The following is a 13,765-nucleotide window of genomic DNA, read 5'->3' as shown; positions in this document are numbered from 1 at the left end:
TTGGCTAATATATCGTCACACTGTTAAAATAATCGCCTAAGTCATTTTTTGTCAAAATAGTTTGTTTTTTTGCCTAACTCATCTCCTCATGACGCCGGCCACCTATGGTAAAATCATCTACATCCTCAGTTGATCAGATAATGTGATTTTACCCCTTTAAGATCATCACTTCTTTGACAATTTGCCACATTCATAGGCATCAGATAAGAACCCAGCAAAGAAGAGCTAGAGGGAGATTGTTTAGTTATCAGTTTAGTTTATCAGTGTTTTATTGTTGACACTAATATTGGTAACAATTTACTCTAAGGTGTCTACATAAGAGTGACATGAGCGTGTTATAAACATGACATGGGATGTGTCATGAACATTAAAGACACTTTGAAGTAGCATTATTGCTTGAGATACGATACTTGTCATGTCATGTTTCTGACAGGCTTGTGTGACTCTTATGTAGACACCTTCAAAATAAAGTGTTACCATATCTTGCTTAAGTCACAAAGGCATGTTCAAAAAAGTGCCTAAGTCATTTATTTCTCTTAAGTTACATAATTTACACAGTGTTATTACTATGCCAATAGCCATCCTTTTATCCTTTCCGATTATTTTAACAGGGTGATGGTATACAATATGTATGACCCATGTAACAATATATTTAAAGAGAAAAAAAAAAATTCATATATTTTAGGACATTTTTTAGAACAGTGGTTCTCAAATGGGGGTACGCGTACCCCTGGGGGTATGTGAAGGCACTCCAGGGGGTACGTGAGATTTTAAAATGTACATTTAAAAAGTAGCATCCATGCATCCATAAAAATAATTATTTAATAAATAGTTTAGGAAAATATAAGTATATGTTCATAAAACTAATTTTATATTCAGTAGGCTATTCAGTTTAATTATTCTAAAAACCAGAGTCTCCCCCATACCAGGATGGTTCGACCCAACCTGTCATATGCCACCTGGCATCACCTGTCAATCACTTGAAAACTCAAAGATGGAGTCGTGGTTGAAGCATAGCAGTTATAGTTTTAAATGGTTATATGCTCACTTTTTTTACGACATTAGTTTGAATCACTACATTTTAGTGATTCAGAAATAAATTTAGTCATGGATTATTAATATTTAAAATGTTTGAAATATATATATATTTTTCAAATGTTTGAATTTTGTATGTGTTTATTAGTTCCAAAGTTTAATAAATCAGACACTGATGGCACAGCACTCTGTTTTTAAGTCTTTTTTTTCCAACCAAAAATGCTTTGCCCTGGTTAGGGGTTACTTGGCTGAAAAAATGTTTCACAGGGGGTACATCACTGAAAAAAGGTTGACAACCACTGATATTGAACACAGAAGCAGGCCATATGCCATATAGGCCATTATATATCTGAAAAAACCCTTAGCCTGCATAAGACACAAGGTGTGTTCACTACTTTCATTTTACCTGAAGTATTGGTAAGAAAGGTAATGCATTAAAAGGCCCCTTTCATGGAAAACATCTTGCCCTTTAGTAAGAAAAGCAGGAAATAAAGTTAATTATGTCTGAATTCCATTTAGCTTGTTTGATTTCAGGGTCCCTGTATTGTGCATATTGGCTCACTGTCAATGGTACCATTAAATGTAAGTCATTAAGTCTATTAATAGTTGTTTTAATGGCATATTTCTGGTTCAGACATCATGCAATCATGTCAGTGGGTGTTTACTGCCTTCCAGTGGCCACACTGAGAAACTACATCAAGTAAAGACACCTCAAGTCACACATGGTACCATATCAGGAAAACATCTGTTTGTAGATCATTTTATTTTGAAAGTTGTAATGAGAATTTTCAATTGACATAAGTGTATTTAGTGTTAACTGCCCTCCAGTGGTTACAGTTAAGTACTGCAGCACTACATAAAGATTCTGGCGCCCCCTATGGACACAAGCGGTAATGTTTCAATAAGCACTAACACCACTTGAAGATTTTGAACTGGCTGCACAATCAACTGTATGAAAGATGCAATTCATTTAAATAATATTTTTCAATGGGACACTAATAGCACTGAGTGCTTTCCTACTATGACGAGCCAAAATATTAAAATGTGGGAAAGGAATATTACAAAACAATTTGATCAATTCTCTACAGCAAAACAAACTCAAATATCTGTTTTTATATTTATGGTTGTTTAAATGAGCAGTGATAGATACCTTGACTGAAGCTAAGCCTCAGCAGCGATTACAGCAGACCTCCTGCACCTTTGAATGATTGCAGAAACATCACAGCAGTGACCACTGAGCAGCAACAAACCAACATTGGGATCTCACACATTGCTTTAAGCACTAAAAAAAACGTGAAACTGCCATCTTTTGATGAATACAGAAAGTTCTCTGTAATGTAAGATTAAACACAAAGTATGTTTTGGGTGCTGTGGGAAGTGGAGCGCTCAGCAAAGTCATTAACAATTCAATTATGTTGAAAGGAAGGAGCCAAAGGAAAGTGTCCAGTGGTTAAGCAGAACAAAAGGATAAGCTTGCCAGCAAATGGAGCTTGTTAGGTTATATCAGAGAAGAGGGGCTGTTTGAAGTCCCAACTACCAACCATGAAAACTGAGTGCTGAATATTAAAAACTTTGGCATCTGTTCAGACGTCTCTTATTGAGCACACAACACAGGGAGCCGCGATGAATCCAGCAAACAACTCGTACTCAGCTGGTGTTCTCTACACCAATGCTTCCAACAGGTTTTTTTTCCCCAGACAGCCTTGTCAAAGGCACTCAAGTACCAACATATTCTAAATGCATTTAAATGTATTTTTAAAAAAAGTTCTTTTAGAGTGTTTTATGTCACAATAATGTTTTAATAAAATTCAACTGTTCTATATTCAGGTCAGTTTGATTTGTACTTGAACAACTTTTGACAGAAGCTGGGTGTTTTAACCATTTATTCAATACTTTAAGAAAATAATAATAATAAGTTTATCCATCTGCTTTGCTATTTCACATTAATCCAATTACTTGCAACAAGCTATTTCCCCATTTATCAAATGGGGAAATAGCTTGCTTAACAGTTGGGCTAACTATTTCATCATTTATCCATTATGTTAAGCTATTTCAAATGTTCACCTATAATTCTTTGCCAACTATTCCACCTCTTACCCATTACTTTAAGTTAACTATTTCAAATATACACACACACACACACACACACACACACATATAGTTAATTCAGCTTTTGACTTTTAGCTATTCAGCCATTTTATTTGTACTTTTAGCTAACTGTAAATGTATATCCATTATTTTTAGCCAACCATATTTTTTAGCCAACTTTTAGTTCATTTCTTGTAGCAAACTGTTTCATAACGTATCCATTATGTTTAGCTACTTCAAAATACATATACATATATATTTCAAATATTTGACTTTTAATTTTTCATACTTTGTTACTTAGCCAACTGTTTATCCATTACTTTTAGCTAACGATTTTACCCTTTCTTGTAGCAAACGGTTTATCTATTACTTTTAGCTGTATCGCCATTAATGCTACTTAATGCAACTTTTTAATTGCTTTTAGCAATCTATTTTAACAATGTATCCATTACTTTTAGCTTTAACAATTTAAAATCTTTATCCTGTACTTTTAGCAAACTGTTAAAACTGTACTACTCGCCCATTAATTTCCATGTGCTCTCAATCGCAACATGTTCAGGTGTTACTCACTCAATATGTGGGTTAGGAATCATTGCTCTACATCAACTGCTGCATGCACTTTGGAAGGCAGTTTGAGGGAAAAATTGGTAGTGGGGAATAAAGAAACAAGCATAAAACCAAAGCAAAATGTTCAGTGTTTTATTTAAAAACTATAAACAGTCACCAAAGTAAATAAAGCCAATCTCTAACAGACTGTTAGGTCTATGTATAGTCACACATCCTACTGACACCGCAGAAATGAGGATGGTTGGGTCGCCCCGGTCAGATGCTAATACGACAGGCAGTCATAAATGTTACACAACACACGGTAGAGAGGACAGTCTGAGGACGTGAGCCGGAATGTGGCATGGTATTAAGAATGAAAAAATAGTACAATAAAACTCCACACTATATTAAGATAGAAAAAAGTAGTGAAGAAAATATCATACCTGCACGTAAAGCAAAGAACACAGGAGAAAACCTGTATAAAAACTCCATGTATTTAAACCAATTTACAAATACAAAAAAATTTTGGTACGCGCACTGTGCCCGTACAATGACAAAACGCTTACAGTGGATACATGTTACTTGTGTGTGTGCGTGTTGAGGGGAGGGCGTGAGGGAAGAGGAAGGGAAGAGAATACCTTCAATATTTTTTTTTCTTCTACAAAATGACATGAGATATATTATTCCATACTCTTTCAGCCAGCAAAATGAGTTCTACAAGGTATTATAATACAAAAAATGTCACAGTTCCACAAAAAACTGTTTTTACCCCCTCCCTAAGCTTTACAGCATCAGTACCTTTGCAGAATTATTTACAGGTTTTTAAGTACATTCATCCACTGCTGAGTATAGAATCACATTAGATACAAGTGACCAGGGATCATAAAAAAGCAAAAAAAAAACAAAAAAACAAAAACAAACAAAAAAACATACTACTTTATTCAATTCTACCAAAGTAATGCTTCTATTACTCCACAGAGCAAGTTCTCCAGTGGCTGCATCGGCATGAAAGAGGATCTTCTTTATATATATTCACAACATATTTACAAGATTCTTTTTCATTAATTGTAATGGTATTCATTTCAATAATAAATAAGTGAAAATATATTGACTCAAGTAAGAAAACCAAGCTACCAAGTTTCTAAAGAAAAGAAAACAAAAAACAACAACTCTGCGCCAGTTGCCAGCTGAGTCCTCCTCCACCCAACCCTGTGGGACACCTACGATAGCCCCGCCCCCCTCCATCCCCGCCCGCCTGTACTCTTCAGTCGACCGCCACTCACTCCATCGCACACATCAGTTCACGGGACGAAGAGAAAAATAAAAATAACAAAAAAACTTAAACAAAATGTGCTCGTGTTTGGGGTTTCGTCGGTGGAGTCCCTCAGGGAAGCAGTCTTAAATAGCTCCCCCTGGAGGGCAGCTGGTGGAAGACCCCCGTGGCAGTTTTTTTTGTGTGTGTGTATGTGTGTCTCTCGATGGGAGAGGGCGGTGGTTTGAACACAGGTTGGGCGAGGAAGGAGGTGAGGGATGAGAGGGAGTTGGAGGGTGCCAGGCGCGGCAGAAGGAGGGTCTTCGTTCCGGTTCCCGCCCTCTGCTCCCCCTGCAGACCCGCTACGGCTCACCGGTGGCTTCCTCCTCTCGTCTCAGGAGGAGGGTGAGGGTGAGGGGGTTGTAGAGCTTGTCCTTTTGGCGTTAAGCCTGGAGCGAGCGCGTCAGTTCGTAAAGGCATTTGGCGAGCGTGGTGGAAACCTCCATGTTACTTAGCGCAAGCACAGAGAGGTGCGTCTCATGCCTCTTTACCAACCTGAGGGACAAGGGGAGAAAATAACATTACTGTACTGCAGAAAAATGTTGTGTTTTTTGTTCTTTGCTGTTTTGTTCTTACTGTCTCACTCAACACTCCTTAAAGCCAGAAGGACACTTACATGCGACCACAGTCAGAGTGCTTGGCGATGTTCTTTAACGTTAAGGCAGCAGTTAGTCGTATGTGTTTGGTCACTGGTCCCTCTTTCTCATCCTAGGAGAGGAAAAAAAAACATATATTCATGGATTCCACTTGTAGAGATGATAGAGGCTCAGAAAGAGCAGCAGCTGAAGAGAGGCACTTATATTGGACAGGCTGAACTTAGATTTTTGTAGTTGCAACAGTGAAAAACAATTTTATCCATCCCAAGGAAAATGTAAACTGTCCCCCCCAAAAAAGCTTCCTTTGCTCTGTTATTACTGTTGATAGTTATGTGTGGCATCATAAAAGCATCATTAAAACGTTGATGAAATACTGAAAAAAATGAAAATTGTCAGAAAATAAGGAGCAGTGTGGGTTTTCACAGCTCAGGTGTACTAATGTGGTACTTTATTATTCCCCAAATTGATACAGTAATAATGCTTGTTTTGTCTCTATATTCATTTTCTGGATTTTTTTTTCTGCAAACCAAAATAAAATAAAATAATTTCCTCTCACAATTTAGTGAAATTTCTTGATGTATTAGGGACACAGGTAACGGCTTTCATACTTAAAATATGATATAATAACATTAAGTTTATTCCTATATGTATCAATTGCTTTGTATTTATTCTCCATGTTAACAACCTATTGTTAAAAGGTCACCTGTATCTTGTTCCAGTGCATTCACCATAAAGGTGAGGAATACAGTTAGCAGTGGCCGGTTCGACCACAGAGATACGAGCAAGTGTTGACGAGCTAAGCTAACATTAGCAGTCACTCACATCTCCAAGGTCAAACCAGCAGCTGCTACAGGTGAAGACAAACACAAAGTCTTGGCAAACGAAACAAAACAATATTTTGCCTAATTGGTCTACTTGCTGAATTGTTAACTGTTAGCCCAACACACCACTGTTAGGGGTGGGCGATATGGCCCTAAAAGATTATCACGATACTTCAGAGTATTTTTGCGATAACGATATACTTGACGATATTAAAAAATACTGAAAAATATGTAGAAAAAGATTTTTTAGTCTGTATAAATAAATCTTATCTTGTCTTCTTGTAAATTCTGAGGTGGATTCTGTACTTTTATTTTGAAAGCGGCATTGTTTAGCGACAGGAAGTAATAGTAGCTTTTTGTGATTAAAACCAAAACAACTTTAATTGTTAGCTCGCGGCTAACGAACGGCAAAATGCAACAGTGTGTTTGGGCCGTTTGGACCTCTGACAAGACCGGACAGGTTGATAGGATTTAGATTGGCGCGCGCCAACGCAGATGCACACGGAGAGTAGGTAGGCACGGCAGCTCGCTGTATTCAGCGCGTGTTTAAATGTGTGACTGAGCGCGCATGTCTCGGAGGAGGATGAGAGGTGGGGGTCGGGTGACAGACAGTCTGCTGAGCAGAGACAAAACGCAAAATAACTTGATATTATGAATAGTGTAGATACTTTCAGTAGCTTGAAATGTGACTTAAGCGCAGCACATGATACTATAGCGGGCTGCCACAGTCTATGTAATTAATGGGAAATCCTTACACCACTACGTCAAGAAGTAGGAATGTTGCCAATATCATGATATGCATTTTTTTTTACCCATAAAAAAAATATACCGGTATAATCGTGAACGATACGATATGGCACACCCCTAACCACTGTACTCTGCTGTCCAGCGGCTGCTAACAGCTAACTGATGTTAGTTCTCCTCCCAGTGATGGTCAACAGAATGTGAAGACACACACTGCAGCGCTTGGCTACATACAGTCACACCTCTACAAAAAAAAAAACTTTACTTTTAATCACTTTCATCCCAGAACGCCAGGATCTCTGTCTCCTAAACATTTTCTACCAATAGTGTAGATATCTGAATGGTATATCCCTACTATTCTTTATAGTGTCAATTGCAAACATATGCAATAATATGCTGAATGGTGGGTGCTAAACCTGCAGAAATTCTCAACATTCTGTTATCTTTACAGTTTAATGAAGTTTTCTAACAATTCATTTTTGTGCAGATTCCAGCCAAACAAAGACCTGGAAATGACCAAATATTTCTCCCCAGCATTTGCAGTCAATCTTGAGCCTGTATGAATCATTAAGTGAAGGAAACAATGGGACTGAAAAGCTTCAAAGCAGCTTACGTCCACCTATGCCAACCATGAGCTTTCATACAAGTCATACAAAAGTGTGTGTACAAGTTTGGAGTGAGAAATGAGGTGCGCTCGGCCTTGTTCCACTCACAGTGAAGTCCCTGAAGACCAGGTTTCGAGAGCCTCTGCGGAGGGCCATGAGAGCTGCGCTCGGATGATTCACGATTGCTTTCGGTGCTCGCGGTGTACTGCCTGCCGCTGGCGGAGTCCTTTAGAACACATCAAGCATGGACACAAACACATGAATGTCATTTGTCAAATGCCACCCAGTACAGTGTTTTTCACAGAAACTGTAGTGTACTATTTCTCATTTGGTCTGTTCTAATACAGCAAACAATATTCACTTTTAATCTCCACACACTTCACAAAACAAATCAACCAGCCAATGATCCCAAAAAAAAAAATGAGCGTATTTTAAGGCATCAATCATGTATGGAGATAAAGAAAGGTGTACGTACTGGGAAGAAGTCTGATTGGGACTTTGTGCCTGCTGCTCCTCCAGTTTGAGTCCAGCCAGCAAAGCCTCTCGAGAACAGTGCTTATCCTGGAAAAGAAAGAGTGGAAACTATTTAGTTAAGTCCGTTTTTGGTTGTTAGAATGTTATGTTGATGTGGTAATGCTACTATAAAAAGGTGCAATAACTAAAAGGCTGTGAAAAGAAAGGTGCTGCTTCTACAAGCAGTCTTCCACTACCAGCCACAGAGAAAGTGGAGTGTCTCTTTACCTGTAGATGTGTGATGAAGGACAGTCTCTGCCGAGGAAAAGGTTCACATCCCTCCCATTGACAGTGGCCTCCATATACACCTTTCCCACCGTGTTGCGTTGCTGCGTGGTAAAACACCTGAGACGGCGTTTCAAACCACCTGGAGAACACACAAGAGCTAGTCAGCTGAAGCTCGGTGATGGCTCGGCTAGGGAAAGTTACCAACGTCTGCTCGCACACGTACCTTTTACAGGACTGCCACAGACACTTGAAGTTCTGCCCTGCTTTCCTGCTCTGCTCTGGCGGCCCTGCAGGAGTTTGCTGTGCTGAGAGGTGAGGGCTGTGGTTACCCCCAGTAGCAGGCTGGGATATAGGGGGCGTGGTAACCGTAGGCTGTGGAAGAGATGGAAAAATAGGAATTAATTTTGTCATTTGGAAAATGTTCACTGGGGTAATAAATGAAGGGAAGTTGGGTTAATTTCTTATAGACTTCTATACATCTGGACTTCTTTTTACAACCAGTGGAGTCGCCCCCTGCTGGCCATTAGAAAGAATGCAGGTTTAAGACACTTCCAAATTGACTTCACCTTTCAGGCCCAGAGGCTACGAGTTCTTTCATACAGTTTATGTTTCTGAATAAAAATACTCAACATTACTGACAGATCAAATTCTAAACTGGTTAATATGAAAGTCATGAGTCAAGACTTTTAAAAAGACAGTAGTATATTTACCAGTTGCAATTGTAATTTTTCTTAAAACTAAATCTGTTGGCTGAGATGTAACCTAGGCCTGTCTATTGGCAGAAGTTGTTCTCTCAGCTGCTTTAATATAGGAGGTGAGTATCAGTGAGAGCCACATGGTCTTAACTGGTCTCACCTTCTTTACCTCCAAAACTCAACTCACAAGTGATGTGCAATCTATAACAAAGTCTATTTTTGTTGGTGTCGAGTTTGATTTAAAAAAATAGTTTTCACTTGTTTGTTTTATGCAGATGAATAATTGATTTTAAACGGATTGTACAGTAGAGGTAAATACACCCTGCAGAAACACACAACAGCTTTCTTCAGGATGTTCATTTGTAAAAAGCATCAGTGTTAATTATCAATCTGATAATATACACAGAGTCCTCCTCATACCTTTCATGCATCAATAGACTAACGTAGCATACCAGACTATCTTGGAATCTTAAATCATAGCCATGGTAAAAATAATGAAAAACATTATTCTTCTCATTATTCACACATGTGGCAGTGTCTTAATCAGACCTCAATTAAATCATGCGCTTTCCTTCCATTTCCTACACACACACTGACACACAGCAATTTGAGTGCTTTCTTAACAGCACAATATTTGCAACTCAAGTTATGTCCTTGATAAGTTGTGTTTTAGTGTCAGACAATAATGTGCAACTTCAATTCTGTTATGTAACTGTATTTCATAATCAAATACTGGAGTCAGATTAAAAAAACAAACTGTTTCTGACCAACAATAGAAGTGTAGAGCAACATCTAGCTGAGTTGCCCATTTCTACAAAGCATGCCATAAACATGTTGTGATGTGGGCAACATTGGTTCAGTGTAACGTCCCCCCCGGCGCTCACTTTAGAGTCTTTTGTGGCATTTGAAAAAAATAAACAATCCCAAGGATTGGCACACAAACGAACAATAAATGTTTTTCTGTAATCTCTGTTCACTGCTAAAATGCCAAAGGACTGCCAATGGACCTTCCTAACTTTTGTTGCTGTGTTCTTGACAGCCTCTCTGCAGGTTTAATTTCATGTTGATCCACAACTGAAGACATCAGCAACTCATTTAAGCAGAGGGAGGAACTGAACGGAGAAACCAATGAGCTGTTTCTGCTCTGTTGGTAAAAGAAAATTGGGAGGCCGTAGTATCGTGAATCAAATTACAATGTGCCGTGAAAGAAAAATGCACAATAGCTGCATCTGAACTAAGACCACTACAGCTTCCCCCTGCTATAGCTGAACAATGTGGAAAATATTGCAACGGTTGTTTTTTTCCCCTAGTCAAAACCAAACAAGATTATAGCTGACCACATTAGCCCTCCTAAACACTGCAAAGAGTATGCATTACAGTCCGTGTGTACACATCACCAGCTGACTTGGCAAAAACTATCTCCAGAAGAGGCATTTTGGATTATGCAAATATATTTATATTAAAAAGGACCAGTGTTGGAGTGGAATTAGTGGCAATGAGCGTTGAGGTTGCAGCAACCAACAATAGTAAAAACCTACAGTGGCCGCCACTGCATCGTAAAAAATGCGAAAGGCCTTTAAAACACAATGATTCTTCACTTCAGTTAACAATACACTGAGGAAAACATAGTTATGAACATTGTATTCCATTTCTGCCAAAAGATCACCCTAAATACTAAACAATCCTGAGGAACAGGGAAAAACGGCCATGTTCCAATGCAGGCTAAGCATATGTTTTACAGTAGAAGATGCCTCCACCTGTCTGATAAACTCTGAATGAACATGTGTTCTTGTGAATATAAATAAATCTGTTGCAATGAAAACACCACAGAATACCCTTCACCAAAAAGGTAGGTGGTACATTAGACAAAGTAGCTACAGACACATAAATAACTTCTAACACAGGAACTGCCCCTAGTGACAGACATGTGAGACACATTTTGTGACAGACCTGCCATCAAGTCACACTACTAGCAGACACGATAAATGTGGCTTGCTGTGAGACTAACCCTACAATGACTCACCGTTGAGCCAGCTGCCAGTGTGGGCGAGCAGTTCCTCTGCTGAGTGGCGTTCTCTATTGCTACTTTGGCTACTGTGCTTGGGTCTGTTCCTGCTGGCACCGCCACCATGGTGGCACTGCTGCCGGCGTTGTTGGGGTCACTGATGGTGATGATCCGCACTCCTACTTTATTGGGGATCCCCGAGGATGCTGCAGCTGCACTGCGGTCCTCGTTCTCAGCTGGTCTCTTGAGACCTCGAGCCTCAGAGGCCACTCCGTTCGCAGGAGAGGCAGCAAGACTCTGGGAGGTAACAGTAACAGTGGAGGGGAGGGTGGAATTGGGGAGCAGTTGCTGTCTTAGCACAGGCACGGCATGGCCCGGCCCCAAAGGTCCATTGGTTAATTCCGAAGGAGGCCTGTTGCCTACTGCCTGGGGTCCGTTAACCAGGCGCTCAGCCTGCTGGGCTTTGGCAGTGTCCTGCTGGGGGGGAGGAGGACTAGGAAGAGGGGGGTCTGACCCATGACTCTTCTCAGAGGGGCCCACCTCCCCGTTCCCCAAGTACTGTTTGGAAGCAATGTGATTTGGAATGTTTTTGTTTAAGTTGCCACCACCGTCAACCCGATCAAAGTCACACACCCCGTTGACTAGAGTCTTTTTGGGGTCCGGGTTGCCATCCAGAGGGGTGTCCAGGCTGGGGGAGAGGGCCTGCTTCCCATTAGCAGGGTGACTCTCCGTAGCCGGGCCATTGAGTGCCCCCTGGCTGTTCCCTGAGTGGTATGGAGGTAGATTAGACTCCATGCACTTCCGACCATTTAGCAGCTTGGCACCTGCCGCAACATCACCATTGCTGGTTTTACCGTTGGAGTCTCCTTCTGCCAAAGACGAGTTCTCCATCACCTCTATCTTTCTCTCATGTATGTGCAGCCCTGTGGCGTCCTTGGCCTCCTCCTCCTTTTGACAAATTATCTTGTCTCCTCTTAGGGGAGCTGGCAGTGGTGGCGGCGGTGGTGGTGGAGTTGCAGGTGCTTGGTGGGGCACTGTTGCAGGAGAGAAGGGAGGAGGGGGAACTCCCGGAGCCACAGCACCCTGGCTCACAGCAGCAACAGCAGCGGTAGAGGTGGTGAAACCAGTGTTGGGGACCACGGTGAATGTGACTTGTCCAGCTGCCGTGGGGCCCTGGATGATGGTAGCTGCCCCTGAGCTACTTGTGGAAATTAGCTGGCCTGGCAAGAGCTGGACCGTCTGGAGGGCTGGGGCTCCTGCAGCAGGAAGCTGACCAGGAACCAGCTGGACATTGAGCTGCTGAGGCTGAGGAGAGGGATTCTGGGTGCTGTAGCTGGTCTGGTAGAGGACCTGCGGACTAGGGGCTATCGTGCTGTTGGGAGGGGGCACCTGTGGGGCGGGTAGGATGAGCTTTCCTCCCGGAGTAGAAGGTCGCTTTGGAAGCAGTAGCTGTTTGATCAAGCTGGACTCAGTGGAGGTAGGCTGAGAGGGAGGAGGTTGGGAAATAATTTGGAGCTGTGGCTGTTGTTGATGCTGCTGTTGATGCCGTTTCATGGACAGTGCGTGGCTGACAGTTTGATTGGGCTGGACCTGGGTATTAGAGTGAGTAGCAGGAGGCGGGCAGGGGCTGGAAGCAGCTCCGGGCTGCCCCGCTATCTGGATAGTCTGGGCGCCGGGAAGGGCGGAAGGGTTGGCAAGAACGATCTGGTGTATGGCAGGGGTGTAGGCTGGGTTCTGCTGGGGGTTTTGACTGACTATGACGACACTCTGTGCCTGCTGTTGAGGCTGAGGCTGCTGGTTGGGAGTGGCTATCGTGGCCACTGGTCCACCTGACTGGTTTGGCGCTGGTTTGGGGGCGATATTCTGAAATGTGACGCGGGACCCCTGGGAATTGGGCACACCCGCAATACTCAACGCCTGACCAGCCCCCACTTGGATGGAAGAAGAGGGTGTTGATGTCACAGCAACGCACTGAGGCTCCACCTGGGAAGCTCCACCCTGAGGTCCAGACAGGAGAGAGGTTTGAGGGGTTGGGTGCTGGGTGATGGGAGGGCACACACCATGTACCCTGGCTGTGAGGATGTGGCCCTGTGGTACCTGCTGAAATAGCGTGACAGGCGTCCCTGTGGGGAGAATGGGGGAGTGTTGCTGAGCTGCGTGTGGAGCAGCAGGGTTCTGGGGGCTGTGGTTCTGGGTGGCCTGTGTCTGCGTTGGAATCTGTACCCCTAGACCAGGTCGGACCAGTTGCTGCTGCACTGCTGCCAGAGGATTTGTTGGTAACTGCGGAGACACCTGTTGGGGTACCGGGTGGCGGGAAACCGTTGGGTGAGGAGGTTCCTGTGCAGTCAAGGCCATGGATGGGGTGGCACCGGGGCTAGGGCTAGGGCCAGGGACCCGGACAAACTGGGGTCCAAGACTTGGTGGCCCGGGAGGTAAGCCTGGTCACAAATAACACACAAACACACAACGGTTCAGATCCAAGATGCCATATAACTACTTTTTGGAGTTTACATAGAATATATGGATACAACCCTGATTCCAAAAAAAGTTGGGACACTGCATAAAACCAGGAACAAC

General features: G+C 42.2%; 1 protein-coding gene across 1 annotated transcript in view; it reads right to left on the bottom strand.

The window, feature by feature from the left end:
- Nucleotides 1-3,808: 3,808 nt before the first annotated feature.
- arid2 (AT-rich interactive domain 2) overlaps nucleotides 3,809-13,765 on the bottom strand; it is a 48,878-nt gene continuing 38,921 nt past the window's right edge. The window contains exons 15-21 of the mRNA XM_059325741.1: nucleotides 11,207-13,626; nucleotides 8,712-8,860; nucleotides 8,489-8,627; nucleotides 8,223-8,308; nucleotides 7,856-7,973; nucleotides 5,598-5,689; nucleotides 3,809-5,476 (exon numbers count right to left, since the gene is read on the bottom strand). Coding sequence (XP_059181724.1) covers nucleotides 5,365-5,476; nucleotides 5,598-5,689; nucleotides 7,856-7,973; nucleotides 8,223-8,308; nucleotides 8,489-8,627; nucleotides 8,712-8,860; nucleotides 11,207-13,626 — 3,116 coding nt within the window. The 3' untranslated portion in view covers nucleotides 3,809-5,364. The remainder of the gene's footprint in view (nucleotides 5,477-5,597; nucleotides 5,690-7,855; nucleotides 7,974-8,222; nucleotides 8,309-8,488; nucleotides 8,628-8,711; nucleotides 8,861-11,206; nucleotides 13,627-13,765) is intronic.

The sequence above is a fragment of the Centropristis striata genome, chromosome 22 (genome assembly GCF_030273125.1).
Source record: "Centropristis striata isolate RG_2023a ecotype Rhode Island chromosome 22, C.striata_1.0, whole genome shotgun sequence".
NCBI lineage: Eukaryota > Metazoa > Chordata > Actinopteri > Perciformes > Serranidae > Centropristis > Centropristis striata.
This window is presented reverse-complemented; position numbering and strand designations above follow the sequence as displayed.